This window comes from Nelumbo lutea, chromosome 1, assembly GCF_056320005.1.
Source record: "Nelumbo lutea isolate HS-2025 chromosome 1, American lotus-T2T, whole genome shotgun sequence".
NCBI lineage: Eukaryota > Viridiplantae > Streptophyta > Magnoliopsida > Proteales > Nelumbonaceae > Nelumbo > Nelumbo lutea.
This window is the reverse complement of record NC_142684.1, coordinates 184,253,156-184,281,027: the sequence shown is the minus strand read 5'-3', so window position 1 is coordinate 184,281,027 and position 27,872 is coordinate 184,253,156. Positions and strand designations below refer to the sequence as shown.

The 27,872-nt window shown below is 36.9% G+C and overlaps 1 protein-coding gene across 4 annotated transcripts in view; it reads right to left on the bottom strand.

The window, feature by feature from the left end:
• Positions 1-27,605, bottom strand: part of ATIM (timeless family protein) — a 30,486-nt gene extending 2,881 nt beyond the window's left edge. Inside the window, exons 1-18 of one of the 4 annotated variants that reach the window (XM_088961380.1) lie at positions 27,030-27,486; positions 26,788-26,940; positions 26,521-26,680; positions 24,533-24,851; positions 23,703-23,840; positions 23,430-23,622; positions 23,199-23,329; positions 19,567-19,779; positions 17,614-17,780; positions 13,739-13,817; positions 10,993-11,532; positions 10,515-10,894; positions 10,125-10,208; positions 9,939-10,043; positions 9,410-9,649; positions 2,100-2,159; positions 1,720-1,953; positions 208-327 (exon numbers count right to left, since the gene is read on the bottom strand). In XM_088961380.1, the coding sequence (XP_088817506.1) occupies positions 208-327; positions 1,720-1,953; positions 2,100-2,159; positions 9,410-9,649; positions 9,939-10,043; positions 10,125-10,208; positions 10,515-10,894; positions 10,993-11,532; positions 13,739-13,817; positions 17,614-17,780; positions 19,567-19,779; positions 23,199-23,329; positions 23,430-23,622; positions 23,703-23,840; positions 24,533-24,851; positions 26,521-26,680; positions 26,788-26,940; positions 27,030-27,132 (3,419 nt within the window). In that variant the 5' untranslated portion in view covers positions 27,133-27,486. Of the gene's footprint in view, positions 1-207; positions 328-1,719; positions 1,954-2,099; positions 2,160-9,409; positions 9,650-9,938; positions 10,044-10,124; positions 10,209-10,514; positions 10,895-10,992; positions 11,533-13,738; positions 13,818-17,613; positions 17,781-19,566; positions 19,780-23,198; positions 23,330-23,429; positions 23,623-23,702; positions 23,841-24,532; positions 24,852-26,520; positions 26,681-26,787; positions 26,941-27,029 lie in introns of those variants that run through there. The other 3 variants (XM_088961383.1, XM_088961381.1, XM_088961382.1) reach the window with 3 other exon arrangements.
• Between the last annotated feature and the right edge of the window lie 267 nt (positions 27,606-27,872).

The window sequence follows — 27,872 nt, the reverse complement described above, 5'->3', positions numbered from 1 at the left end:
TAATATATTGAGATAATAACAAGTATACAGTTTTTTTCTAAATAGTTATTTCTTTTTTAATGTATTTTAGATCATGTTAAGTGTATTACATTATCAAAGATATTTTTGTGGGACATTCAGAAGAATAAAAGAAACTGTAAATCCATCATCCATTGTTGTTTGTTTGTGTGTGTGTGTGTGTGTGTGAGAGAGAGAGAGAGAGCTCACTCCAGAATAGAGATCAGAAGTTCCTTATCAGAATCACCCTGTAAAGATGTTGCTTCAATATTCTGTTTAGGTAAATCTGCAGTGGCAACATCCCCAAAGAATGGCTTGCTCTTTTTGCTCCTGTTAAAGTTAACAAAAATTTACATGCTTAGCAATCAATGATCAGCTACCAAGATTTAACAGTATAAGCTTTAGGAATACTACGACAGTTCTCAGAATTGGACAAAACTTGCAGCATGGAGCTAAATAACCTAATTATTATAATCATAATAAAGAAAATAAGAGAAAAAAATAAAAGAAAATCAATAGGCCATATCAAATTTTACTTTAGTATTTTCATGATGATAATTTTAAAGGGCCATTACGCAATGATGATTCCAGTTATCCAGGTCTTGGGAAGGGTAGACTGGGAAAAAGATTTAAATTCATGTTCTAATGCTTGTTAGCCTGAGATTTTACCAGTGCACCAAATAATGGCTCCTTTTTCAAGATTACAATCCCAGGTTTAATGAATTAGTAGAGAATGAAAGAAATATAAAGAGGAGCCTTAAAAAACCAAACCAAGAATGAAAAAACTAATCATAGAGTGGGAAGTCTCGGTCTCCATTTTCACATAAAGGGTTTTTGTGCCCTTTTATATGGCAACTGGTGGAAGGCATTTCAATTACCAGCCCTTATTAGGAGCCATGTTAAGTAACATGTAAAAGTAAATCAAATCTCTATTCCTATTCTTGCAAGCAGGTCTAGAAATCCTCTGTACTGCTTTTACTAACTTGCCTTGTTGCTTGTCGAATTATTGACTTGAATAGCAGAAAGGGAGCATTTACTGTCCTTGCCTTCATCACACAATGCTTGCATGAGGTCTGGCACCACTATTAAAAGGTCATGATATTCAATTAAATCTCTAATCATATCTACAGCAGCGTCTTTGTAGATGGGGTGGGGGTGGGGGAGTTATTCTCATCTGAAGTTTCTTTTGTCCTAATAAATTCTCTTTACAGCATTGCCTACTTCCAAAGAGTTGTTGTAATAATCATATTTTATTACTTGACCACTTTAATTAGTCAAACCTGATTCCTAGGGGCCTCCAGCTGAAATTTAGCTCAAGCCCCTCCACTCGTTCACCGAATTTGCTATTATACTTCATTTCACAGGCAAATTTTCTATTCCCTCTGTATCTTGTTATGTAAGTTATGAAGTATGAACTTGTTATAAAAATTAACTATGGTTTTCTTGCATCTCTCTGACTTTAGGTTTTGCATATATTTTTCTTTTCTATCACAAAATAGGCGAGTTTAGCAACCCTTCAATACTATACAATTGGTCGAACGAATACGATATGCTACTACTCATCTAACATCAACTTGTGCACATGCACTGTTCTCCACTAAGTGCCAAATCTAAGAAATGCCAGAATAAATGTTTCAATTATTTAGAGAATATACAACACAGGCAAATACCTTACAGCCCTATGGAGAGTATAAATTTGCAAAAGTTAAGCAGACAACTAACCTTTTCATCAGTGAAATCAGTGTTTCTTCATCAGATTTGTCTTCCTCCACATCTGAAAACAAGCCTTCGGGATGCTTGTCAAGCAAGTGCTTCTTGCCTTCAGACGGTCTCTTTTTTCGAGGAACAAGTAAGCCAAGTTGCTTAAGTTTATGTGATACTTGAGCTGCAGTAAATGTGTTATCAGCATCTAACGCTTTTGCGATCATGTAGCTGCACCTCTTGTGGTCTTTAAACCTGCATACACAATAATTAAATCATAGGAATCCAGCTTTAAACAATGGTAACTATGTACTAGTGAGATGATTCTGGTTTCTATTTTCTACCATTTTAATTGTTTTTAAGTATAAGGGGTGAGGCAAATAAAATATTTGAACACTCACTGCTCAAATAAGTCTTTAACCATGAGCTCCTGCTCTTTGCTAAAGGCGCATATCCTTTTCCTAGAAACAATGAAGATAATATGCATTAATCAAGGTAAAAATAAAAATGTCAGTATGATTGTAAATATGAAAAATGCTTGCAAAGATGCTTATTATATGTTAAATGCTTTTACAAGTCTATAGCAAATAATTACAGTTCCTTAAGAAGGTAAATTAGATCTACCCCCATAGTTCCCAGATAAATCAGATCTGCAGCAACTTCAACGGTTGCTTGCACAAAAATGGAAAGACAAAGAAGAAATAAAGGATAGATTATAGAAACTAGATAGGATAAGAGAGAAAACTGAATATAGCTATGCAGTCCCAAACCAATGGATGATTGAGATTCCCCGCTGTAAGAAAATTGACTCCTTGAGCAAAACTAAAAGGAAAAAACCAAGTTAATTAACACACATAGCTTTGTAAAAAAATAACTTCACATATTCTTTATTAACTGTTTTACAATGAGTATATAACTAATTCTATAGGGGACAAAACTTGTATTTGAAAACCATAACCTGTGCTCTGAGTAAGATCTTAAGGAAGCCTTTTGCAGCAATGAATGGGAAACTCCTGAGCAATCTAGTCCAATGCTAGTTGCACCCAATATCTACCCCCTGGACAGCTGGGCATATAATGTTTACAAACTCAATTCTGGACAACCTAAATTTCTATTGTTGTGACCCCAATGTAAAAGACTGTCAGTGGATTGGACCTCAGACCCATAATGGGCAGCAATTCTGCACTCTTCCACCCTAAAACACGTAAATGTTCTCTTTACAACTCAAACAACACCTTGAAATCATTATCATCATCATCCAAATCTTATCCTAACTTTATGGGACCAGCTACATGAATCCTTTTTCACCGTTCCATTCTGTTTAATGCAGTATCCATTGTTAAATAATTAGAACTTGAATCATTTCTTACTACTTAGACCCATGTCCTTTTTGGTCTACCCCTACCCCTACTAGCCCCTTCAACTTACAACACATTACTTCTTATGGGTGCTGTCAAAGGTCTTCTATACATGTGACAAACCATCTTAGTCTACTATTTTTTCATTATATCACCTACTGGAGCTATTCCTAGGTTTCTTCAAATGACTATTTCTGACCCTATCCTTTTCTAGTTTTTTTCACTCATCCATTTCTGCTATATTTGTTTTTTGGACATGTTTTTTGATTTCCCAACACTCTTGCTTCATACAGAATAACTGGCCTTACAACCAAGTATCAAAAATTTGATACACCTAATGCCCTCAATTGGGTATCAGTGCATCTTGATATGGACAATAGTCTTTTTTTTTTTTTTAGGTATTAGAAGGGTGATGTTAAAGCCCCCAAAGTTTTAAAACTCCCAAACATTTTCTTTATTGATGTATCCATGTGTTTTGGAGTCCACCGATACGGATACAATATGCCTAATATAGGGCATATCGTATTGATACTTTGATCCTTGCTTACAACCATTTTATCAAATTTTCCTTTTAACCTAAGTGGTATTTTCCCATCACATAAAATTCTAGCTATAGACCTCCATTTTTCCCATCCTACTGTAATTTTATGGGTAACATCATCCTTGTTTCGAATGCTGCTACAGTAACCCGAACCAGGAAGAAAAGAAAGAAGAAGAGGAAGAAGAAGAGAAGAAGAAGAAGGAAAAGAAGGGTCTGTCGAAATCTGATGGTTATTCCATTCAATCGACCCCCTTAATAGTCATTTAGATTCTAATGACATTTACAAAGACTAAACTGCCCTTACTTAAGTGTGGGGCAGAGTGTCTCTTATAAAACTGCCACATAAGCAAATCACTTAACAAACATAAGATGACTAAACTACCTCTATTCGGCTCACTTTAACACTCCCCCTCAAGCTGGAGAATATGTCATATAATCCCAGCTTATTACATAGATAATTCACTTTCCCTGAGCTTAGAGCTTTTGTAAACAAATCTGCCCACTGATCATTCGAGCCCACATGTTCTGTGTTTATCTCTCCAGCAAGAAACTTCTCCCTCACAAAGTGGCAATCAACCTCTATGTGCTTTGTTCTCTCATGAAAGACAGGATTGGATGAGATATGGAGTGCAGCTTGATTGTCACAGTACAATCTCATAGGTTTATCCATGTGAAACCCAATTTCTTGTAAGAGATTCCTCAACCACACTAATTCACAAGTAATGTGTGCCATGGCCCTATACTCGGCTTCAGCACTGCTTCTGGCCACAACCATCTGCTTTTTACTCTTCCACGTCACAAGATTTCCTCCAAGAAATGTGCAATAATCTGTAGTAGATCTTCTGTCAATCACTGAGCCTACCTAGTCTGCATCTATATGCCCAACTACTTCAAGTTTTCTTCCTGGTTTATACAATAGTCCACGGCCTGGAGCTCCTTTCAGATATCTTAAAATTCTAAGAATTGCATCCCAATGAGGTATACGAGGGTTCTGAATGAATTGGCTCACCACACTGACTGCAAAGGAGATGCCGGGTCTCGTGATAGTCAGATAGTTCAGCTTCCCCACTAGTCGTCTATACCTTCCGGGATCTTCAAATACTTCTCCTGTATCACTACTCAACTTAACATTTGGTTCCATAGGAGTCTCAGCTGGTTTTGCACCTAACAGTCCTGTTTCTTCCAATAGATCAAGAACATATTTTCTTTGGCACAGATTTACACCTTGTTTTGACCTGGCAACTTCTATTCCCAAGAAATACTTTAATGTTCCAAGGTCTTTTGTTTGAAAATGACTTTGCAGAAATACCTTTATTTTGCCAATCCCCAATTTATCACTGCCAGTAAGGACAATATCATCCACATAGACCACTAATAAGATCTTCCCAGCTTCTGAGTCATAGCTAAACACTGAGTGATCAACCTGGCATTGCTTCATTCCAAAACTCTTCACCACTTCGTTGAACTTCCCAAACCAAGCACGTGGCGGTTGCTTCAACCCATAAATTGCCTTCTTCAGTCTGCAGACCTTACCATCCTCCCCCTGAGCCCTCCACCAGATCACCATGGAGGAAGGCATTTTTTATGTCAAGCTAAAACAAAGGCCAATCATACATAACTGCTAGGGAAATTAGTACACGAACATAACCAATCTTAGCAACCGGAGAGAATGTCTCCATGTAGTCCACTCCATACAACTGCGAGTAACCTTCAGCAATAAGTCTGGCCTTCAGACGCTCCACACTACCATCTGGCAAGTATTTCACAGTATACCCCCATTTACAGCCCATAACATGCTTACCAGGTGGGAGAGTAGTAAGTTCCCATGTTTGAATATGTTGAAGAGCAGAAAGTTCCTCCTCCATTGCCTGTCGCCATCTAGGTGAACTAAGAGCTTCTTGGACATTGTTAGGTATGGAAATAGAGGACAAAAGTGAAACAAACTGGCAATGTGAGGTAAAAAGATGAGATAATGAAACAAAATTGGAAATGGGATGGAGGGTAGAACTATGTTTACCTTTCCATAAGGCAATGGGTAGGTCAAGGTCTGAAGGTTCAGTAATAGGAGCCATGAGAGGATCCGCAGATGAGGTAGAAGTTGGAGGAGGGGCCAGTGTCGTTCGACGTGTATACACTTGCCGGATCGGTGGTTGTTCGGTGGTGATCTGCATTGGATGAGGGAATGAGTCTACTCCAACAACAGCATTTAGAACTGGATCACTGACATGAAGAGGAAGAGGAAGTAAGGGTGGAGACAAAAGTGCTTCAGGTCTTGAGAAGAAGGGGGCAAACTCAAAAAAGGTGACATCAGAGCAGACATAGCACGTTCGGGTAATGGGATTATAACACTTGTACCCTTTTTGAGTCCGAGAATAGCCAAGGAAGACACATTTAATTGAGCGTACATCTAGCTGGTCTATTCCAGGACTCAAATTGTGGACAAAGCACACACAACCAAAGACACGAGGAGTTAATGGAAATGGAGATAAAGTGAGAAACATGATAGAGAAGGGGGACCGACCATGAAGAATGAAAGAGGGCATCCGATTAATGAGAAAACATGCAGTGAGTACAGCACCACTCCAAAACCGTTTAGGAACATTCATGTGATGAAGAATAAACCGAGCAGTTTCAAGAAGCTGACGGTTCTTCCGTTCAGCTACCCCATTTTGTTGAGGAGTGAATGCACATGAGGTCTGATGAATAATGCTATGCTATTCTAAATACTGTTGAAATGAAGTAAGAAAGTTTTCACGACCATTATTTGAACAGAGAACTTTGTTTGGAACACCAAATTGTGTATGTATTTCAGCATGGAGTTTTTGAAAAATGGAAAATAATTCATTTTTTTCTTTCATTAAGTAAATCCATGCCATTCTTGAACAATCATCAATAAAGGAGACAAAATACTTGTACCCATTATAAGACTCTATTTTGGTTGAACCCCAAACATCTGAATGAACCAAAGAAAAAGAACTCAACATACGACTCTCAACTCTTGGAGTGAAAGACAGACGACGATGTTTCCCAAACAGACACGACTCACATTGCAAAACTGACAAATGACTCAAAGACGAAACCAATATCTTGAGAGCCTTGAGAGATGGATGTCCCAGTCGGCAAAGCCATTGTAGAAGAGTAAGTGAAGTCTGAAGAGCAATTGAAGATCCACCACCGTCAAGATAATACAATCCTCATGCCCTCCACCAATCTTCTTCCCCACCGTGAGATCCTGAAAGACACAAGTGGAAGGAAAGAAGGTAACAAAACAGTTAAGAGCTTTAACTTAGGTACATATAAAACAGATGATAAGGATAGAGAAGCCATGTCAACATTACCAACACCACAGATGGGAGATGAGGACCCATTGCGAGTGTAACAGTTTGTAGTGTGGAGGTTTCAGAAAGAAAAGAGAACACACCTGGAGTCCCAGTCATGTGATCAGAGGCTCCAGAGTCAATAATCCAGGGAGAGGTTTTAGATGACATGCAAGCAATACCTGAGTGGGCAAGTGTGGTAGTGGTATGTTGTGAAGTGGTTTGAAGGAACCGCTCATACTCATCACGCGGTACACTCACCATCTCCCTCCCAGAAGTAGATGTAGATGTGAGAGGAGTTCGATCTGCCTGTATACTGTCACCGATATCAACCTCACCTGCTACAGTATGATTAGCCCGTTTAGAGGGAGGGCCATGTAAGTCATAACAGAAATTCACTGTGTGTCCTTCCCTGCCACAATGAGTACACTTCCTTGTAGAGTTATTCTTCCCTCCACCACGGCCTCCCCCTGAGTCATGACCACCCCGACCGATCATGGAACTGCCACGGCCTCCTCGAGAGGCATGTCCTCCCCCTCTTGTACTGTGTTCACCTCCTCTAGCTGTCACAAGTGCTGATCTATCAGATTGTGTGGGATTCTCTGTCTATCCCAATGAGATTCTACGAAGCCGTGAGAATACTTCCTCAAGTGTAGGAAGGGTAGAGCTCCCTAATATTTGGGCTCTAACCGGTTCATACTCCAATTTCAGCCCCACCAAGAATCTTGTAACTCTAGTTGTTCCCTTTACTGTTGCTTAGCTTTAATATCTGGAGTGAGGGGATGATAGACATTGAGTTCATTCCTTTTATTCTTTATGCAGGCATAGTACTCTTCTAGTGTATTGTTTCCTTGTTGCAAATCAAAGTACCCCTAATAAAGTTGATATACTCTTGTTGTATTATCTTGTCCAGAATACAACTTCTTAGCATGTTCCCATATATCCTTAGTCATATCAAGAAACATGAAGTTGGCACTAATTTTGGGTTCCACACTGTTCCATAGCCAAGTCATGATTTGAGCATCTTCTTGTTCCCAATCATCAAACCCTAGAGAGTCATCCGATGGTTTATCCTCTCTTACATGCTTCACTTTCCTCTTTGCCTTGAGGAAAACTTCCACCGATTTAGCCCATGGAACATAGTTCTCCCCATTCAGTTTAATTAAGGTCATCTATACACCTAGGTAGTCAGGGGAAACCACCACACTAGGTTTCTGATCATTATTCCCATCTCCTATTGCTGCCATTGTACTCTTTCACAGTTGCCTCTAACCTGAATTCTCAGCTACAAGCTGACAGTTGTTATTCAAAGTTTGATGTTCCAGCACCTATAGCAGCCCCTAAACACAACAGTGGGTACAAACGCCTTGTTCTTATTCACACTACTGCTGATTTCACAACACCACGAACCACATAAGCATCAATCTAACACTCACTGATCACATGTAAGCCCTCTTACAACCACTCAATAAAGATTGTGCACTACAAGCACCACAACATAGTCAAACCTGTTACACCCAGTTCAGACTAGTTTAACCCTTTTAAGAGGGCATTACACAACCACAAGAAGCTCGACTAGGTCATTGCATTATACCTTACACCACTCGGCCACTTACAGCAGCCCTAACACCACTCAACAACTTACAGCAACCCCTACACCATTCGGCTACTGTGCACACAACCCGTTCTAAGGCAACAATGAACCTAGTTCTCTAGGTTCTGATCAGTACTAACAGATTCTTGAAGGGTTTCTACCTAGAAATACCAGCAACACAAGAAGAAGAGATAACTGACCTTCCTTTGAGAGTCTGAACCAACCATTCACTGCTGAAGTCACTTTTCTTGATGAAGAAGATTATGTGCAGCAGAGAGAGACGAGTTGTGATGTTTCAGACCTAGGGCGAACCAGTTCTCTCCATTGACTGAACAGAAACGAAAGAAGGTCATGAACACTGCTGAGATGCTTTACGAACTGAAGTAGGTCTGGAACATGGCTCTGATACCATGTTTCAAATGGCTACAGTAACCCAAACCAGGAAGAGAAGAAAGAAGAGGAAGAAGAAGAGAAGAAGGAAAAGAAGGGTCTATCAAAATCTGATGGTTATTCCATTCAGTCGACCCCTTAATAGTCATTTAGATTCTAATGACATTTACAAAGACTAAACTGCCCTTTAAGAGTGGGTAGTGTCTCTAATAAAACTGCCACATAAGCAAATCACTTAACAAACATAAGATGACTAAACTACCCCTATTCGGCTCACTTTAACAATCCTCAGTCTCTCCCTTGTCATGTATTATCAAACCAAGGTATGGAAAAGATCACATTGAGTTATCTCTTGGTCTCCAATCCTAAATGTACCCTGATTTGCACTCCTATTATTAAAACAACACCTTGAAATTATACATCATAAGCCCTTGCCCTAAAGAAGATAATAACCTTTTTTAAAACAGCAAATTATATGGTCTAAAATCATAGATATTGGTGCAATACTCACGAAGACCTCCCACGGAAAGAGCTCTCCTCCAATCCATTCAAAGGAAGGTGAGTATCGTCATTCCCCAATTCCTTTCCTTCCAGCATCACATGCTCATCCCTACCAGTGCAAACATTTCTTTTCTTGGATGTCTTGAGTCCTAGCTGTTTAATCTTATTGGAAACTTGAACTGGGGATACTTTTCGACTATGCTCAAGAGCTTCAGCAATAAGACGACTGCAGTGCCGATTATCTTTGTATCTGGAACAGTCAAATAAATATGTTAGAAAAGAACCAGGAGGAGGGGTGGGAGGAGTACAAATTATTGCATGAAATGCTAGACAAAACTATATGAAGCAATAATGTCAAATTTCATAAGCATAAGTCAATTTTGAGACATAAGCTAAAAGAAAAAAAAAGAGTCCATTGTGATTAACACAGCTTGCTGTCCTCTTTAGCTCCTTGATTAATAAGCATCATTTGGAATAACCTTAAAAATTCAACCTAAATATTTAAAAGAGAAAAGAAAATTTTCTCAAAGTACGCATACTTCTCATAAAGATTCTTAATATCAGTTTCCAGCTCTTCATCAAAAACAAGTCTCTTCTTTCTTTGGGGACCTCTTGGAGAATGATCTACCAAGGTATGCCCTTCACTACAAAAGCCAAACAGAGTGAACAAGGAAATTTATTGTCCAAAGAATTAAAACAAGGGGGGAACCGTCTGATAACTATACCTGTAAGCATCATTCATGTCATTATTTTCCTCTCCGTTGATCTCAGCATCATTCTTAAGCTTCATTTCATCTGGATTTTCTTCCCTGTGCATACATATTGTGAACTAATCAACATCAACATCTGTGTGAATCCTATTGGCAAGAAATTTAAGACACATCCTAGAATCTTGGAACACACTGTAATTTTATGCTCCAAGCATTGTTTCTTCAAATTATAATATGGAAGTAAAATTAAAAACTGAATTGCAGAGGCAAACTATGGAACTCTCATCCCAGAAAGCACTTATTTAAATACTGCTAAAAATTAGTATATGAGACTGGTGCTGGAAAGAAAGTTTAAGTTTTCTTTATTGATGGAAAGAAAGTTCAAATTTTGCAGAGAAGTCTTACTTTTGATAACTGAGATCGTGGGAAAAAACAATATCAGCTTCATCTTCACCAAGTGAATCTGCTATGCTTCTTCTGCCCATCTCTCTGTTGCTTTGCAATGAACTGATTTGTCCTTCATTCTCAGATGAAGCATTTCCCCATTTTTTACTTTCCCTTTTCAAGTTGCCAAGCTCATGTAATAAAGACTCAGAATTTATGTAGTGACATTCTTTGTGTGTCTTCCAGAACAGTATTTCCACAAACAGAAGTGGCTGGGTTTTCATTTTCTTTAGCATTTTCCTCACCAGATCAGTGAGAAAGGAAACTATATTTGCATATTCCATGCATGGAGAAGACTTCTGCTCGGCAAGGATATCATAGAAGATGGTGAGGAGTGATAACTGCAAGTTAGGCAAGCACAGATATACATAATGAGACATGGACATGTTTCAAGTTTCATTTTCAGTATTAGAATGGCAAATTTGTTTTGAATTGGAACCTGATAAAGCATAGGAGAAAGTTCAAGATCATCAGAAATCCTCCGCAGCATGTATAGGATATGGTGATTTGTAGTAGTGGAATTGCTTCTGTAAAACTTCAACAACCAGCACAAGTTTTGGATAATGGTGTTGTTTGCAAAAGTAGTGACCAAACTAGATATTTTAAAATCAACTTCATCTGTAGCAACTGTCTGATCATCATCAGATGAATTCTCTGTTGCATATGCTAGATCATTGGCTGTATGACTAGATTTTTTGTTAACAGGCTGTGCCAAATCTTCCCCAAGAATCTCTGTGTCCAATGGAGGTATTTCAGGCTCATCAACCAAATAACTGTCCAAAATATTTTCTTCTTTTCCATCAACACTTGAGTTGGTTATACTTGTTTTTAGGGGCATGCCTGAGTCCAGAGATGGTTCACAAGTAGAATTTATCTCTTTCCGTACACTATTATTATCATCTCCCAATAGTTCCTCTTCAGCTGCTTTGCCATCCCCTAGTAATTTCTTCTTTCTTCCCCTTCTCGATTTTCTAGAAACCTAAGAAGATTATTTAAAAGAGAAAAAGAGATCAGATTAATATGGTAGAAGAAAACTTTTCCAACACCTTGAAACAGAGATATGAAACAGCTGTAGCCAATAAATTATATACACAGAGCATTGAAATTTATTTTCTGACTTAATAGGCAGCTATCATGAAAAACAAAGATCCCCCTTGACTTGCAAAGTGCAAACGCCATGGCTCTCATCCATTTTAAGTTTTTTTCTCTCATCCATTTAAGTTTTTTTCCCAAGTTACAACCAAACATTAGAAAAATTAGGAATATGATGTTTCCCTATTGAACATCATTTCCTTCATTTTACCTACAATCATACATAACATCACTGTAAATGCATAGTTGGCACATATGTTATGAGCAATGCATTCAGTGGGAACCTTGAAAACTGAATTGGACTAGACAGTCAAACTGTCAAACAGTTTAATTCACGAAATCACCAGTTTTGCTACACCAGTCAGAAGGATTAATCTGATGCACATTAAGGGTAATAGAAAGTGATAGGGAGACCAACAATGTAGTGAGAATGGGCCAAATGGGCCCTAGTGTTCTTTATTTCTTTTTAGTAGTGTTTAAAAGCTATGTTTCTTAGTTATGGGCCTTCTTTTATTTTCTTTAATTATCTCTTTAGTGCTGGCTGCCCCATTAAGGGCATCCAAGTAATTGTACTCAGACTTAGAATTATTAATAAAAGCGATGAAAGGGGGCTAGAGAGAGAGGTTCATATTCTTATTTTCTCTCTTCCCTTCCTTTATTCTTCCACAACCTATTGCTGAAACTTCTTTTCTCCTTTTTCTTTCTCTCTTTTCTTCTTTTCTTGCATTATCTGAATTACTGTAGGTGTAATTATCAAAACAACAATAATAATAATAACTAAACTCAACCTCAACCTTAATCCCACCTATTTGGGTCAGCTACAAGAATATTGTTCCATCATAGTGCTCCATCATCGAGAGCCATTTTCTGTCAAATTTTATGTTTTTAGACCATTTCGTATCACTTAAGACCATGATTTCTTTAGTCTTCCCCTTGCTCTCTTAGAGCCTTCTAATTGCATCAAGTAACTCCTCACTGGTTCAATCATTGGTCATCTATGAACATGAACAAACCATCTCAATCAACTTTTTTTACCTCGTCAATAATTGAAGCTACTACTAGGTCATCTCTAATGTGCTAATTTTTTATATTATCCTTTCTAATCTCACTACTCATCCATCTCAACATCCTCGTCTTAGATACACTCACTTTCTGACAATGTTTCTTGATTGCCCAACATTTTATCTCATAGCAATATTAGTCATATGACTGCCTTATAGAAAGTCTCATTGGTAACATGCCAATCAAACAGCATACTGGATGCACCTCTCCACTTCTACCACCCTGCTGTAATTCTAAGTGTAACATCTTCACTAATTTCTCCCTCGTTATGGACAATTGATCCAAAGTACCAGAAGTGGTTAGTTTGGGATATTTCCCATCCATGAACCATAATTGCAACACCATTTTCACTAATGATATGGAGAAAAAAATCTGAGAGGGATAATACTATCTTAACAGAGTAAAATAGCAAAGCAGAACTTATGCAGCTGAACCCCAAATACTCGGGGTAATTTGCTGCTTGAATTCAATATCATTTTCAACTTTTTCATTAATTTTCACTACTTGGATATTTGAATAAGAACAATAAAACTTTCAAACTGTGTAATAGCAATCCCAAATTACAAAAGGAAATATTAAAAACTAACAATATTAAACAGAATGGGTTTAGAAGATCACTTTTAGGTAACCCATCCAAAATAAACTAAGCTGCCTTAATTGAGATAACAAAATGTGCTTAAAAGACCAAAATATTAAGAAAAAAGAATGTCTTTTACAACATTAGATATTATGAGAAAAGAAATATCTCCGCATCACTTTTCTCATTAGGTCTTTACCAAATATGAGTGAAATCCTCTCTGTAATAAGTACCTAGCTCAAAGCTAATAAAAGGCATTTAAGCCTTAAAGAAGAGGTAAAGGTCTGACTCATTTTGTACTCCAAGGTACCCTGACAGAGATAATTGATTTATACTCACATCTTTATTCCATGCAATGGGTATTTGAGCAGCATTAAGGCTTAATGTTTTCTATTAATAGTTAATACATGTCCATTCCAAAGAAAATAATATATCATAAGCAAAAAAAGCATACCCTTAATGTGCCACGTGCTTGAAGTTTCTCCATAATCTGCACAACTAGATATATCATTTCGACTAGATCTGCAAGATCACTGACAAAGGAAAAAAGGTTATGCATTCAAGCAGCTAATATGCATGTATATATAAAGAACATATTTTGTGTTTTCATTGGAGATGTGTCCCATCTATCAAAAATTGAAAATGATGTACCAAAATCAGCAACTAAGTGTACACATAAATAGGCTGTCTGTGAAACATAGCTTGATCCATTTTATTAAGCTAACTTCAACTGGTAGTATTAAAGAGAGAAAAGATGTATGCATGAGAGGATACACAACAATGCACAAAAAGTGTGGAATGCAACCCAGCCCCAGTTTATATATGACAAACGTGTTTCCCTACAAAAAGGGGCTTCCTACGTCCCACAAGGCCACAACAGTGTTCATCTCTTTAGGAATCCATCTTATTTACACTAGCATGCAATACAAGTTCTCTCTGATCTCGTACAAGTAACGCACAATCATCCAAGGTTCTTAACTAATCCTTTTGCTCCATCTAAATAACACTAGTTGAATATTTTGGATAGGTAAGGAAGAAGGATGCAATGCAACATTAGAGAAACCAGCATCCCTACTCTGTTTTGGGGCCACTGTAGGCCCATATTATGCCATAACCCCACTTAGTGAAAACTCAGCCAATTCCAATGGTCTCAAAATTACCAAGAGATCAAACATCAAAATGCAACACCTCTTCCCCTCCCCCAGTTGAAAATTTTGACTTTTTATGTGTATTTCACCATGTGAGCTCGGACAATTTTTGCAAATTTTAACAACAAATCAGTATTGTCAATGCAGTGAGGTGATGACTTGTTTTTGCCTCCCTAGGCGATGGGTGACTAGGCACTAACTAGTTGGCCACAAAAAATATATATATGTGTTCTAAATTTAAAATATTGATGAAATAACATATGTAAGTTGGTACAAACTACAATTATGCAATGAGAGAATGATATAGAATATCTAGTTTATACTTTATAACCTTGCCTTTGCAAACAATAAAAGGAAGACCATAAAAGTTGAGATAAGGGAGTGACACTATTTTCTTTTTGAAGAAACACTGCAATTTTTTAGCTATTTGGTGTGATCCTCTTTTTTGTGGCAATTCTATTCCAGTACATAGATTATTGGAATAACCATGACTCCTTTCGGTCGTTATCTTACCATATGCCTTGTTTCTATCTTATATACCAGCATGCAACCATGTGCCATGACAAATATTTAAAGTGCATATAACAAAATAAAGGTATATGTGATATTATTTTAAACAATAAAGAGATAAAAAAACAAGCAAATAAAACTTTGAAGTAACTTTGTGGTTGACTAGTTTGAATAGACCAATTAGTCACTAGTTGGCCCAATTAATTTAGTTAATGTTTAGGTGCCCATCATGGGTACTGTCTGACTGGTTTGTGTTAGTGATGCAGTCAGTATGGCCTCACTAGTTGATAACTAGCAACGCTTGATTAACACAGCAACAAATTTATAAATTTTGGGAATTTAGGAAAATTGGGGATGTATTAAGAAAACATGGAATTTATCTATACAAGTCCAGGAATGTTGAAAGAAACACAATAACCACTTGAGACTCTAAAACCTATAAGAAATAACCATGTATGATAAGAAGTAAGAAAAAAAAAACTAAAAGGACTTAATAGGAACTGATAGTAAAAATTAATTAATTACCATCCAAGGTAAGTTTATCCGACATCATAGAGTATACATAGTGTAAATATCACACTTATCATATTAGGAAAATTAATTAACCATGTATGATAAGCAGTAAGAAAAAAAAACTAAAAGGACTTAATAGGAACTGATAGTAAAAATTAATTAATTACCATCCAAGCTAAGTTTATCGGACATCATAGAGTATACATAGTGTAAATATCACACTTATCATATTAGGAAAATGTTACAACATAGTATTTTGGGACAATGCTCTCACCATATTGGAATGGATTAAAGACTGCAATGCTTATTTAACTTTTTATTTTTAAGTTGCTCAATTAAGAATGGCCCTTCAAAATAAAATCTCAATCAAGTTGTCAATTCAACACCTAGAATCAACAAATCCATTTTCTACAGAAATGTAGTTGAGAGTGTTCAGAATACCTCATAATAACTCTCAACTGATTTTGGGAAAATGGAGAATTTTCCCCAATATTTTACCAAAGTTGGAACCTCTGGAATGTTTTAAAACGCGGAGGCGATGTGCGAGGCGTTCCACTACCTAGAGGCGTGAGGCGTTATTCAGAACGCAAGAGGCATAAGCCTCCCGAACACATGGAGGCATAAGCCTTCTTAAGAGGAGGGGGGTTAGGAGGGGGATGAAGAGGAAGGGGGATTTCATTTTTTCTTTATTTTTAATAAAAATCTTTTATATTAAGAAGAATAAAGATGCATAACAGTAGTTCAAAGGGGGGGGGGGGGTCTTGTCGAAGGGAAGGCAAGCGAGCGAAGGGGGGCAAACCATTTTCTTTCCCCTTATCTTTTCTTCCCTTCCCTTTCCTTTTCTTTTCCTTTCCTTTCCTTTTTTTCTTTTTTATTTTTTTTCCTGTATTTTCATATCAGGTGTGCATGAGGCGCAAGAGGCGTATGCCTGTAGCACGCCTCATGAAAAAAGCACAAGAGGTGTACGCCTCAGAGGTATTAGCGCCTCTAGCATATGCCTCAGGGCATTTTGGGAGCACCTCGCCTGGAGGTGCGCCTCCAGGCGTACGCCTCCCACGCCTTTTAAAACACTGCTCTGGATAAAGTTTTCAAAACATCATGAGAAATTTCACAACTGGAATCTTTTTACACCAATAGGTTTTCATCTTCCCTAGAAATATAGGGAAATTTTACCTTGTTTTACTCAAACTGTGAGACATGCCTTCCCCATAAAACACAGGAGATAGCTTTATGAGGATTATGCACAGGGAAAGTCCGAAAAAACCTCCAAAAGGTTCCTCCAGACCATTGAATCACACACCTTTGAATTCCTTAGGAATCAATGCCAATTAATGGAAGAAGGAAAGGGAAGTGACTATCCAATGCTTCAGAAGAGGCTTCCTCCCCATAAAAGATGTCCACTGGTCGCCCCAAGATGACAGCTTGAATAATTGCTTGTCTGTATCTGCTACCCACAAAGATGCTATATCTGTACATCTCATGTACAACCCCATCAATGACATTATATGAGTTTGAGATGTACAACCCCATCTTGTGGGTAGGTGTGAGTAGCAGATCTGGCCTCTTCCAATACAACCATCCTCTTGAACCAAGCCCAAGTGACTTCCATGGGCAAAGAAAGACACTATCTGACCCGAGGCACCCATTCAAGGCCTGCCATGTCAAGGATGAATGAAATAGTTTCCAAATATCTATGTATTATAATTATCAAGTAGATCAGCATATGAAAAATAAAAAGACACATTGACATTGACACGATAGGATGCAATATGCTATCTAGTACGCAGAGCAGAAACCTAACATTTTAAAGATCAGCAAATGACATTGATATCTGAAGGGGCAAAGCTTTCTTTTCTTAAATAGGTTTATTCCACAATTTGACACAAGTTTTCTTCTAAAATAATTATGGGTCATTTTGCTTAGTGCAATGGCAAATCCTAGGTCTGATAAGTGTGAAGATGCAGATTCAAGTCTGATAATGGCAACCTTGTAAAAAACGTCAGAGTTGTGTCCATAACCAGTCCATCCCTCCCAAAACCCAGATACCCTGGACAAACATTAAAAAATGACCCTTGGACTTTTATAACATTGTCACACAGTGAACCTGATGATTTAATACTGAAGAAATAAAGGAGTTTCAAAAAAAACGTAGGCTTACCCTTTAGGTTGTTTATGAGTGTCAAAAGATTTAATCAGGTTTATTAGGAAAGGAGTCATTCCCTGGTCTGTCTGATCATAAAATATTTTATAAAGAAGGATGCGAGCAGTTCGAGATTCCTTAGAGTCTTCTGGCAATAACTTAAGCACCAAACCTAACATGCAAATCTGCATGAGACAAAGACAAGTAGGATTAGGAAAAGGATCATGAAATAACAAGCAATACCATCACAACCCAAACATCAAAATGCATATGAAAAATATTAAATAAATTGTTTTCAGAATATGTTCAATATCATGATTCAGTTATTTAGATCAGCACATGAAAGATAAAAAGACACACACACAAAACACTGGCTTTGACATCCTAGTATGCAATATAATCATAAAATAGAGTAGGCAGAGCAGAAACCTTAACAGTTTAAAGATCAACAATGTTCTGACATTGACTACACTCTCATGCATCCCTCAATCAACCGCAGTGTATCTTTCAAGGTCAGATTTATTTAATTATTCAGTTGATGAAAATGCTTTTAAATTAACCTGTGTTGGCCAGAAAAACTAAAACTGGACTGAATTATTGTCCAGTTGTAATCGGATAGATGAAAGAAGAAAAATCTGCACCTTGGGTATATCTACATGTCATTAAGGAAGTAAGTTGTTGGCATTGACCATGAATACCTTGTATAGATGGATACAAATATCTGCCAATAAGTTAATAGAGAAGAGTTGTATTGAGGGCTTCACTTAGGGTGGGGTGGGAGTGGAGGTAGGCCTTATACATTCCTTTCTAGGCATGATAGTTGTTGGGGTAGCAAGTTGGTCTCAGCTTCGCCTATTTTGTACTTCTTGCATCTTATCTCTTATAAGATCAATAAGTTTACTTAATGGGTACTAAACAAAAATAACTAAATAATAAAATAAATACTGGTATTGCTTCTAGTGGTATATCATGCTCCATTTTCTTTTCTAAGCATCTCTATATTTTCTTCTTTATCTGTCATTTTAATTTTACATGAACATTAAACTCTATCCATCCAACTCTTATTCCAGTTGTTTCCTATACAGCCCTCTACAACCCTCAGTTAACCCCTCTTAGATAATCCCCAGCCTGTAAAAAACCATTTCCTTCCAAAAAGAAACAATTAGTGTAGCCATGTTTGCCCCCTTATTTGAACCCTTTCATGGGATGAATAGTCACAATATACTATTCAACTTCTTTTTCTAATTGGTTATCTGACCTTACTTTTTTTATTTGTTCAGAGTTCAGCAGTGCTTCACTTTTCTATTTAGGAGGATGTGTTAGTGTCTTATGCTGGCATCTTGACGAGCTTAGCAAAAGGGGCAAGATGCCGTGGGCAATCTTCCCTTTGGTAATTTTCTGGCTCATTTGGAATAAAAGAAATGCCTATGTCCTTGAAAATCATCCATCCACTCCACAGTGGATGCCATGAAGGAATTGGTACAACATACTCTTGGCTATAGGTCTAAAGATTTCAGGGAAATGACTTATCCTGAAAGTTTTGCCTGTAATTCCCTGTGTATGCATAAGGGATAGGTAGGAGATAAACAGTTATTTCAATCCCATTGCATAGCTCCTTGTACATGGGTTTTTCTTCTACATTCTCTTATACTTACTGCAGTAACTGAATATTTACACCCTAAAAAAACCTAAACTAACAGTGTTGTAAATCTTCCTAGTCTTTAGCAGTATGGCATTAGTTTAATCCATTGCTGAGATGTCTTTCATCACATGTACATCATTCTATTGAAACACTCATGCCCATCTGATATCTAAGCAAATACAAAGAAAAGCATGTCTTTTGAAAAAGAAAGTGACATTGTTACACATGAAACAAGAAGGGGAGCAGGCCGAACATAAATTTGTCCAGTATAAATAAAATTGATGCAACAGTATCAAAATATTGAGATGATTGGTTAGCATAAAATTCACCATATCTTTCATGAGAGCTCCTGAAATAGACAGAAACTTGTAATCGTTGGTCTCTTTTAAGGCATCAAAAGCATAACGCCACTTAGATGTGACTAATAAGAACATAGCTTCATCCATTGTTGCTGCAATTGGACCACAAATCTCTCCTTGGAAGAACGTGCTATCATCTTTATTTGTAATCGCCTCAAATGCCTTGGTTTCCACATTCATATGCTGCACAGAAAAACCACACCAATATATATCAAATTTAGAAGAACAACAGAATGGAGTGAAATGATGAAGAGTGTTTAATCATTTCTAAGAGAAGCAACAACTTGATAGGTTAACTCAATATACAGGATATGTTTCAAATTATGTTCTACAAGTTGGATCCAAATTGGAAATTATTTGGTTTCTCTCAAGTGTGAATATATCTTTACACAAAATTAACATGCTTCCTCTTGTGGTTAAGAATTCATGTTAAGGTTTTCCAGTACAAAATGTCAAATGCTACCTCTTCTAGTTAGTTCAGTATTACGATTTTGGTCGTGTATAAGTTATATTTTGCAGGCACATTCAGTACTTCTGATAATCTTCATTGTTGGAGCTCCCCATTTGTAGTGCAAGCATGGAAGTAGGAAAAAACCCGGGGAGAAAAAAAAAAAAGGAGTTTCCTACCAATTCCTCATTCAATGCCATATTTATAAATGTCTGTTTTGGATTATAGTAATTCTTTTCACATTTGTTTTCTAAATTGTTACTGCCTCAAGAAAAGGGTTGGTCATTTTCAAGGGTGAATTTAGTTTTAAGAGTCTTATTACAGACATTTAAGAATTTTGAAAAATTGAAGGTGCAACCACATCATTTTTCTTTCAGCATATTCATCAACATGAAGTTGAAACTAATGCAGTTTGCATGACTCTGGTGTCATCAGATCCTTATTTCTCTCTTCTTCCCACCACATTCATCCTACTAGGATGGCAGGGCATTTCCCCTACATCAGTTTCCTATCAAACTAAAACCCAAAGACGAATTAAAATGATGTCTTATAATCATTAGAGGAATTTGAAGCACAATCTAGTGAGACTATGGGGGGGGGGGGAGAGAGAGAGAGAGAGTTGAGAGCCGATTGTATAAAAAATTAAATTGCATTTATACCCCTGACAAACATAAAAACCATACATGTCCCACTTATTGTAAAATACCAAAGATGCCCTTATTACAGGATTTCACATATCTCAACAATAAATGCAAAAAAATTCAAGATGAATGTCAACTGTTGAGGGACTCAAACAGGGTGCTGAGAAATAACTACCACCTACCACCTATAAAGCATCAAAAAACCTATATTCTTACATATAATGATGAACTACTTCTAAAGATGAATAATTGACTTTCCATTCCTACACCAATTCAAAATTTTGACGTGATGGAATATTTGTATTGTTTGAGTTTTTTAATTTATTTTCTAGTTGCAAGGAACTTAAGAATAGGATTATGTTTTCTAGAAATTTGTGATTATTTCAAAATTACTATTCATGGTAACTTTCATGCTTGCTATTTATAGTGAAGTCACGACTTACTATTTTTCAATAATTTTTTGTGCCTTTACATTACATTAGTTTTAGTAGGATTAGGAAAGTGCTATTAGAGTTGTTTAGGAGTTAGAGTCCTTACTTAATTGTCCTTATGGGTTACCTAATGAATTGTGATAGTTTTAAAGCAATTAGAATTTGATCTGGGTTAGTTTCCTAGTCCAAATTCGAGTCTGTAAAAGGGACATCCGAGTTTATAAATTGAGTCTATAAAAAGAGTAATTGCAATTGCAACTAAAGGAATATCGCATTTGAGGAAATAAAGTTTGATACAGTGAACTCTGGTTGTTGCCAGTATTTATCCTTAAAGCCCGTTCCTCTAATTACTTGCTTATCCATCCATTTTCTTCGTCTTTAATCACTTAAAGCCCCTCCTCCCCCATAAAACCTGCCACCAAAACTTAAATTCATAGAACCCCTACTACATCCTACATCACTCTTATTCCATCAACTACCAGGGCATCTGCTAGTTTGCTAATGCCTCAAGAATAGGGTTAGTCATTGTAATTTTGGGGAGGATAGGGCTATTTTGTATAGTGGGAATTCGTTGCCTTTGTAATTTTGGAGGATATTTTTGGTTTCCTCTCTTTTTCTTGGTTTTTTGAATGTACCGACCTGTATATCCTCTCATGCGCATCCCCCCTTTATTGTTTCTGAAATGAATAGTTACCTTTTGTGCTAACCTGAAAAAGTGAAATGGGAAATAAAAGAAAAAAGAGAGGAAGAAGAAAGGAGAACAGTAGAAGAAAAGGTAGGAAGCAAGGAGGAAGAAGAAAAGGGAGAACAGAAAAGAGAACTCGAACTAGACTACTCCCTTTACTGTCAACCGAGTATTTATTACTATTCATTAACAAATGAAATTACAACAATGCCCCCAGACAAGTAAAATTGTTACAAGAGAGAAACTAACAACCAAGAAAAGGCCAATATGCCCCTATCAACTAATTCTAATATCTTTCCTCAAAAAAATCAAAAAAGGAATAGGATTAGTCATTTTAAATGATGAGATTAGTTTAAAGAGTTCTACTAGAAAGATTTTATAATTTTAGAGAACTGAAGATGCAATCATGTTATTTTTCTCTTAGCCTAATTTCAAGGACCAATATAGATGATCATTGGTGCCATTAGACAGATAATTAAGTTATCCATCCAACAAAACCAAGATCTTGTAAATCGGATTTGTTTTAAATTATGGTCGTTTTACTAATAGGGTGTTGGTCTATGAGAGGATTTGAGTCTTCTATTCTTTGGGCCACTCTTAGAATTTATTTTTGGTTTTCTTGGTTATAGTAGCATTAATAAAGTATCTTTATAATTATTTTAGAAGCCAGCATATTTATTTGAGTGTTCAAATGGGTTTGTCTTGGTCTTGAAGCAATTAAAATTTATTCAGTTAGTTTTTGTCCAAGTCCTTGTGTTTACTTTATACAGTCATTGTAATTGAAATTTTCAATTTGGTTTAAAAAAATAAAAATTTCTTTTGAATGGGTACTAGTGTGGTCCTCCTTAACTTTTCTCTCTTTTTTCTAAAGGTACAATCTTTCTTATCTTTCTCCTATCTATTTAAATCTGAATCTTTTTGTCTCGTATTCAGATCCTTAATGTCTCTCATCATCCAACCACATTCATTCCAGTAAGGCTTTTTCCCTTCCCATCATACATCACTATGGGTCCTAGTTCTTCTTCTACTTGCAATAAAGCATTCAGAAACCCCATTCCATAGTGAACATGTGTAACTTAGCTTACTAGCTTCACAATCCTCTAACATAAAGCTACTATAAAACCCTAACCAGTCAGCTATTAAACATTACACCAGTACACTAGCTTCTATTACCACCTGAACCATGTCTACCAATCCAAAGCCCTATTACTGGAAATCTAACTCGGTATACCTGCCATGACCTTAAGAGCCAAACCATTTGAGTTTGTGCGACATTGTCAAGCCTCAATGAGAGCATTTTTCTTACAGATCATCTTATAATAATTTAAATGGCTATATATGTATTTTTCCATTGATATGAGTTAGTGAAACACAAAACCCTTGGAGTCACTTCTCACCTTCCAAATTAAGGACTTGTGATGTTGAAAAGCTGTAACAAATTGAGCAACCTGGAAGAAAATAGCAACATCGCTGTTTTGTATTGCATGATGTTCTTTCTCAATATCCTCACGAATTGACTGCATTAAAACTGAAAAAGTAAAAGTTCAGCAATGAAAATATGCATCGACAATGTAGGGGGAAAAGGCAAAGATTATACAAAAGCATCTTCCACCACATAACAGACATACCATTGTAACCACCTGACAGTAGCTGGTTTAGAAGGTTATGGAGCAATTCCAAAATTTTATCCTTTGGTGAAGAAAATTTTCCATGGTCCCATACAATTCTCTTTAAAGGACCCCGTTGTGATTTATGAGATTTCAACAGGCTATCACAGGATGCTGAACCAGGATTCCCTTTGAATAATGTTTTAGAGCCATCCTGTAGCAAGTAATTTGCTGCAGTCAAAATAAGTTTAAGATAACACTGCCATAGGCATTATCTATAGTGAATCTTCATACCATGGAAAACCGAGTAAAAGTTCCACTAAATTGTGAATGTCGATCCAAATTCAGTTGTCTAGTGAGCCGCCTTTTTGCTTCTTCCTCCTCCATGATAGACCTTAGAGAATCAAGAGATTCTTTAACATTTCCCTCCACCTACATGGTAAGAACATATTTGAATTAGAGTTACATGAAAAATGTTTTTCTAACATAAAAAAAAAATGTGTTGAAAGAGTGTTTGCAATGCCCATGGTACAAGTGTTAACAAAAGGTGGAAAATGAGTTAAGTTCTTGAAATCCTAAAATGACCTCATCTCTATTTTTATTAAAGCTTCAACACTGGCTGGTTGTTGGTAAAGGAATTACAGACACTTCGATGCAAATAATAGTACAACAAAAATCATTTCATTTCATGTGGTTTCCTAACAGACAATGAGCAAATGGCATAAGAAAGCACATTCAACAACAAAAGGAATGAATTTTCCTGTCAGTGAAAAAAAGATTAGACTTTTGCCTGAGAAGCAAATAACAGAAATTGCATGCTCAATATTCTGAAACCAAACAGGAGAGGGGGAACTGTTTTCTGACAGAGTAAACTGTTACCTCCATATATTCCAATTTCCGGCTTGTTTGACAGATATGTGTTTATACCCAATTCAACGTGCTAAAGTTGTGTCAGTATTTGGATATTAGAATTTCAGAGCCTATCCATGGAAGCTTTTACTTAGAAAATCACGAGTCCATTATCTTTTTCTTTGTCTGTTCTTGTTTACTACACTATGTTTCTCCATATCAAATCCATTATCATTTCCAGAAAGATATCAAGAAGAAAGATCAAAGAAGCTAACCTCAGAACCCTTTTGAGAAGCTTTGGCAATCAACTCAGGCTCTTGGCCCATAAATATGTAATAGAATATCTCTAACAGAAGTAAGTTATCTTGGCGGAGATAGTAACAAGAACCACCAACATGCTGTGTCAGAACCATGATGAGATCCATTACGTTCTCATTAAACAATAACTCCAGAAATTTGTCTCTCAAGGAAATATATTGAGTGGCAGATCCCACAGCTTTCTGCTGCAATGTAATTTCTTGGACAGCCAGGACATTCCGAAACAAAGTAAGCACCAACTGGACCAACTTCCAATCATCCTCTGTGAATGCTCCACTGGTTGAAGTAGGATAGGATAAGAAGAATCAAAGGAATAATAATAGCAAATAAAATGAAAACAAAAGAAAGGGGCAAAAAAATAGTCAGTGTATAGAACAAAATAAACAATCTAGTCAATTAAGAGTGTTATTCAAGTTAGTAAATAAATCCTACAAGGAAAATAAATAAATATGGATTTGAATATAAAATTGTAGAGGAAGCTATAACTAAATAACAGATAGACAACACTGTGTCTTCTCTGAATCTGATAAATTCAAATGCACTTATGACACAAAATTGTAGAACCAAAAAATTGTTGAGGTAGTGTCTTATTTTTCAACTGCTGGATTATTTTTAATATAATAGTTGGTGTGATTCCTCTTTAGGTTAAAGAGGGTTTTACATATAAAAGGTTTCTCTTGTATGTAGGGTTTAGAAAGAGAGAGAGGGGGGGAAAAAGAGAGTGCCCTTAGTGTAAGAGTCAGGTTTTTCTCTTGTTTTTGTTCTTCGGGTTGAGAGAGGAAAGGGATGACGGGTGTACAAGGGTTAAGGGTTGGTTTGGATTGCAAGCCATAAGGTACCTGTACAGTTTCTTGTTTCTTTCATAGTGAAGAATAGGTGGTAAGGCCAAACCACGTAAATGCTTTGTGTTCTTGGTAGTGCTTGTTTTATTTGCCTTTGCTTGGTTGCCTTGATATTTTCTGTTATTTCTAGCTTGTTCTTGCTTCTATTCCGAGTTTTGTTGAGGTAGTAGTCAACTACTAGGAAATCTCTTCATGTAGTAGTCGACTACTATGAAATTTCTTCACGAAGTAGTCGACTACTGGCAACAAGGTATTGTTCTCGGGACCAACAAACACCTTGTGGTGAAGCTGGTCAATGCTAAAGTGAATGGTGTAGTAGAGCACAATTGTTCAGATTTTATTAGGTTTTTGAACAGGTTTAGTTATGTGCTTAAATAGGAATTCTTATGAAATAAACATAATTCTAAGTCCTTAGAATATAATCATGCTAGATAAGATCCTAGCAAGGTGTAAAAATGACCAATTACATTTGCATGCTACACTGAAAAAAGGTAGTCAAGACTCTTATAATTTAGTTAGCTCCATAAAGTTTTAAAGTATACGATTTACACAAAAATGACTGAATGTTTTCTTGATGGCCCTTTGATAAAGAAGCACCACAGCTTCCCACTTGATTTGCTTGGCCATATTATTTGGTTGTTTCTGTAAGAAGCTGCGATAAAATATTTTGTGGAATACAGAAAAAGCAAATAGTTAGCGAAATACTGTAGATCAAAGTCTGGTCAGTGCATCAACGTGAAACGGCAAGGGACTTGCAACTATGAAAAGGCAAGAACCTATGCCCTAGCAGAAAGTTTGCTATTGACATCAAGATGTAAACGGCAGGGTAAAGAGATGGTACGCATCTGTTCAGTGAGAACAAAAGCTCAATTCCCATCATTCCTCCGCGGGTAACAGGAACTTATGTATATAGTTAGGACATGGATAAATGAGGAAAACATTGCTCAGTAATGGCAAATGAAAGCTAAAACTTAAGTGTTCCATATATTCAGTTCTCAATAAGGTTGCGTCGAAATCTTAAGGATCAAAAAAAAAAGAGTATATGGTAAAAAGAGAGAGAGAGAGAGAGAGAGAGAGAGAGAGAACGGCAAATTCTAGCATACCGTTCCAGATTTTCCAGCGGGTCTTCTAGAAGGGAAATAACCACAGCAATTGTGTCATTGCGAGTAATTGAAGCCTTTAAATCCCACAGATACTCCATCTGTTGGGAGATATCGCTAGACGTGGGCTCAATAGGCATAGTGAGAAATATCAAAACCTTCACTACACCAGTATAAATGAAATTGTTCAGAAAGAATGCCACAGATCTTTGGGTTAACATAATACGGATGGAGAAGAAGAAGAACAGTAATAAATAACGAGTAATTCACCTGCATTTATCACCAAGCTTCGGTCGTCTTGGCAATGTTCGATTATTGGTATTAGATCCTTAGACACTGTGTTCCATTTGCAGACTTGTTTGAATACATCTCGTGCTTGTGGATCGTCGCGTCTCAGAAATCTCTGCAGATCCTTCAAGTTATCTGCAGCAAAAAAAAAGGAAAAGGTTGAAACAATAAAGTGAATTTAAAAGTCTGCGGAATCATCAAGCAATAAAGCATTCGGAACAAACCTAAGCAATATTCGCCCTTTGTGTAACCAATTCGGGAGCCACTTTCATCCTCCTCGACAAACCCAAGACCAGCACAAATGATAGATAACCCTTCCATGTCCATGATTCGGGAGCTCGATTCAATCTAACTGAATGAGAATGAGAGGTTGTAAATTGTAACAGATGGTGGCGACGGTAACAGGAAAGCTCAAGTGTATGGAAGATTATGAACGGAAAGAGTGAGATCCGGACTCGGCCATTACTGGTTTTTTCCGTAGTAATATGTTATTTATACGGTGGCGTATGGCGCGAAATGACTTGCAAGTTTTCCCGCGCTAACGAGTAACTGCGCCGGTGCCGAAGTGCCCACTGATGATAGTAGCTGGTGAGATCCCTGACTCGTTGGAGTATAGACGTGGATCAAATCCCGCTGTCGCCAGGGGAGGGGGATGGACAATTGGACATTGACTCATGGACTAGCCGATGGTTTGAAAAAAAAATGGTAAAATATAAAAACCTTTCTAAATTTTCTGATACTCATAAAAACCTACACTCGTCTTGGAAAAATGTACATTTTCCTACCTTCTACTCTCTTACATTAACAGACAATCTTTTAGTGCAAATTATAAATATGGATAATTTTCAAACCAGAGATTTTCCATTACGATTTTGCATGGGAAATATTGATAGTCGGTGGCTTATTTGAAAATAAGGAATAATAAACTTTTCAATTAGTAGAAGAGTCAACGGTGGCTGTAGTTATCCCTCAGTCTTGATATGTAACAGATTCCACCATGGTTAAAACCAGTCGACCATATTTGCGGTGTAAATACATTTTTATGCCATGGTGAAACCAATCGACCA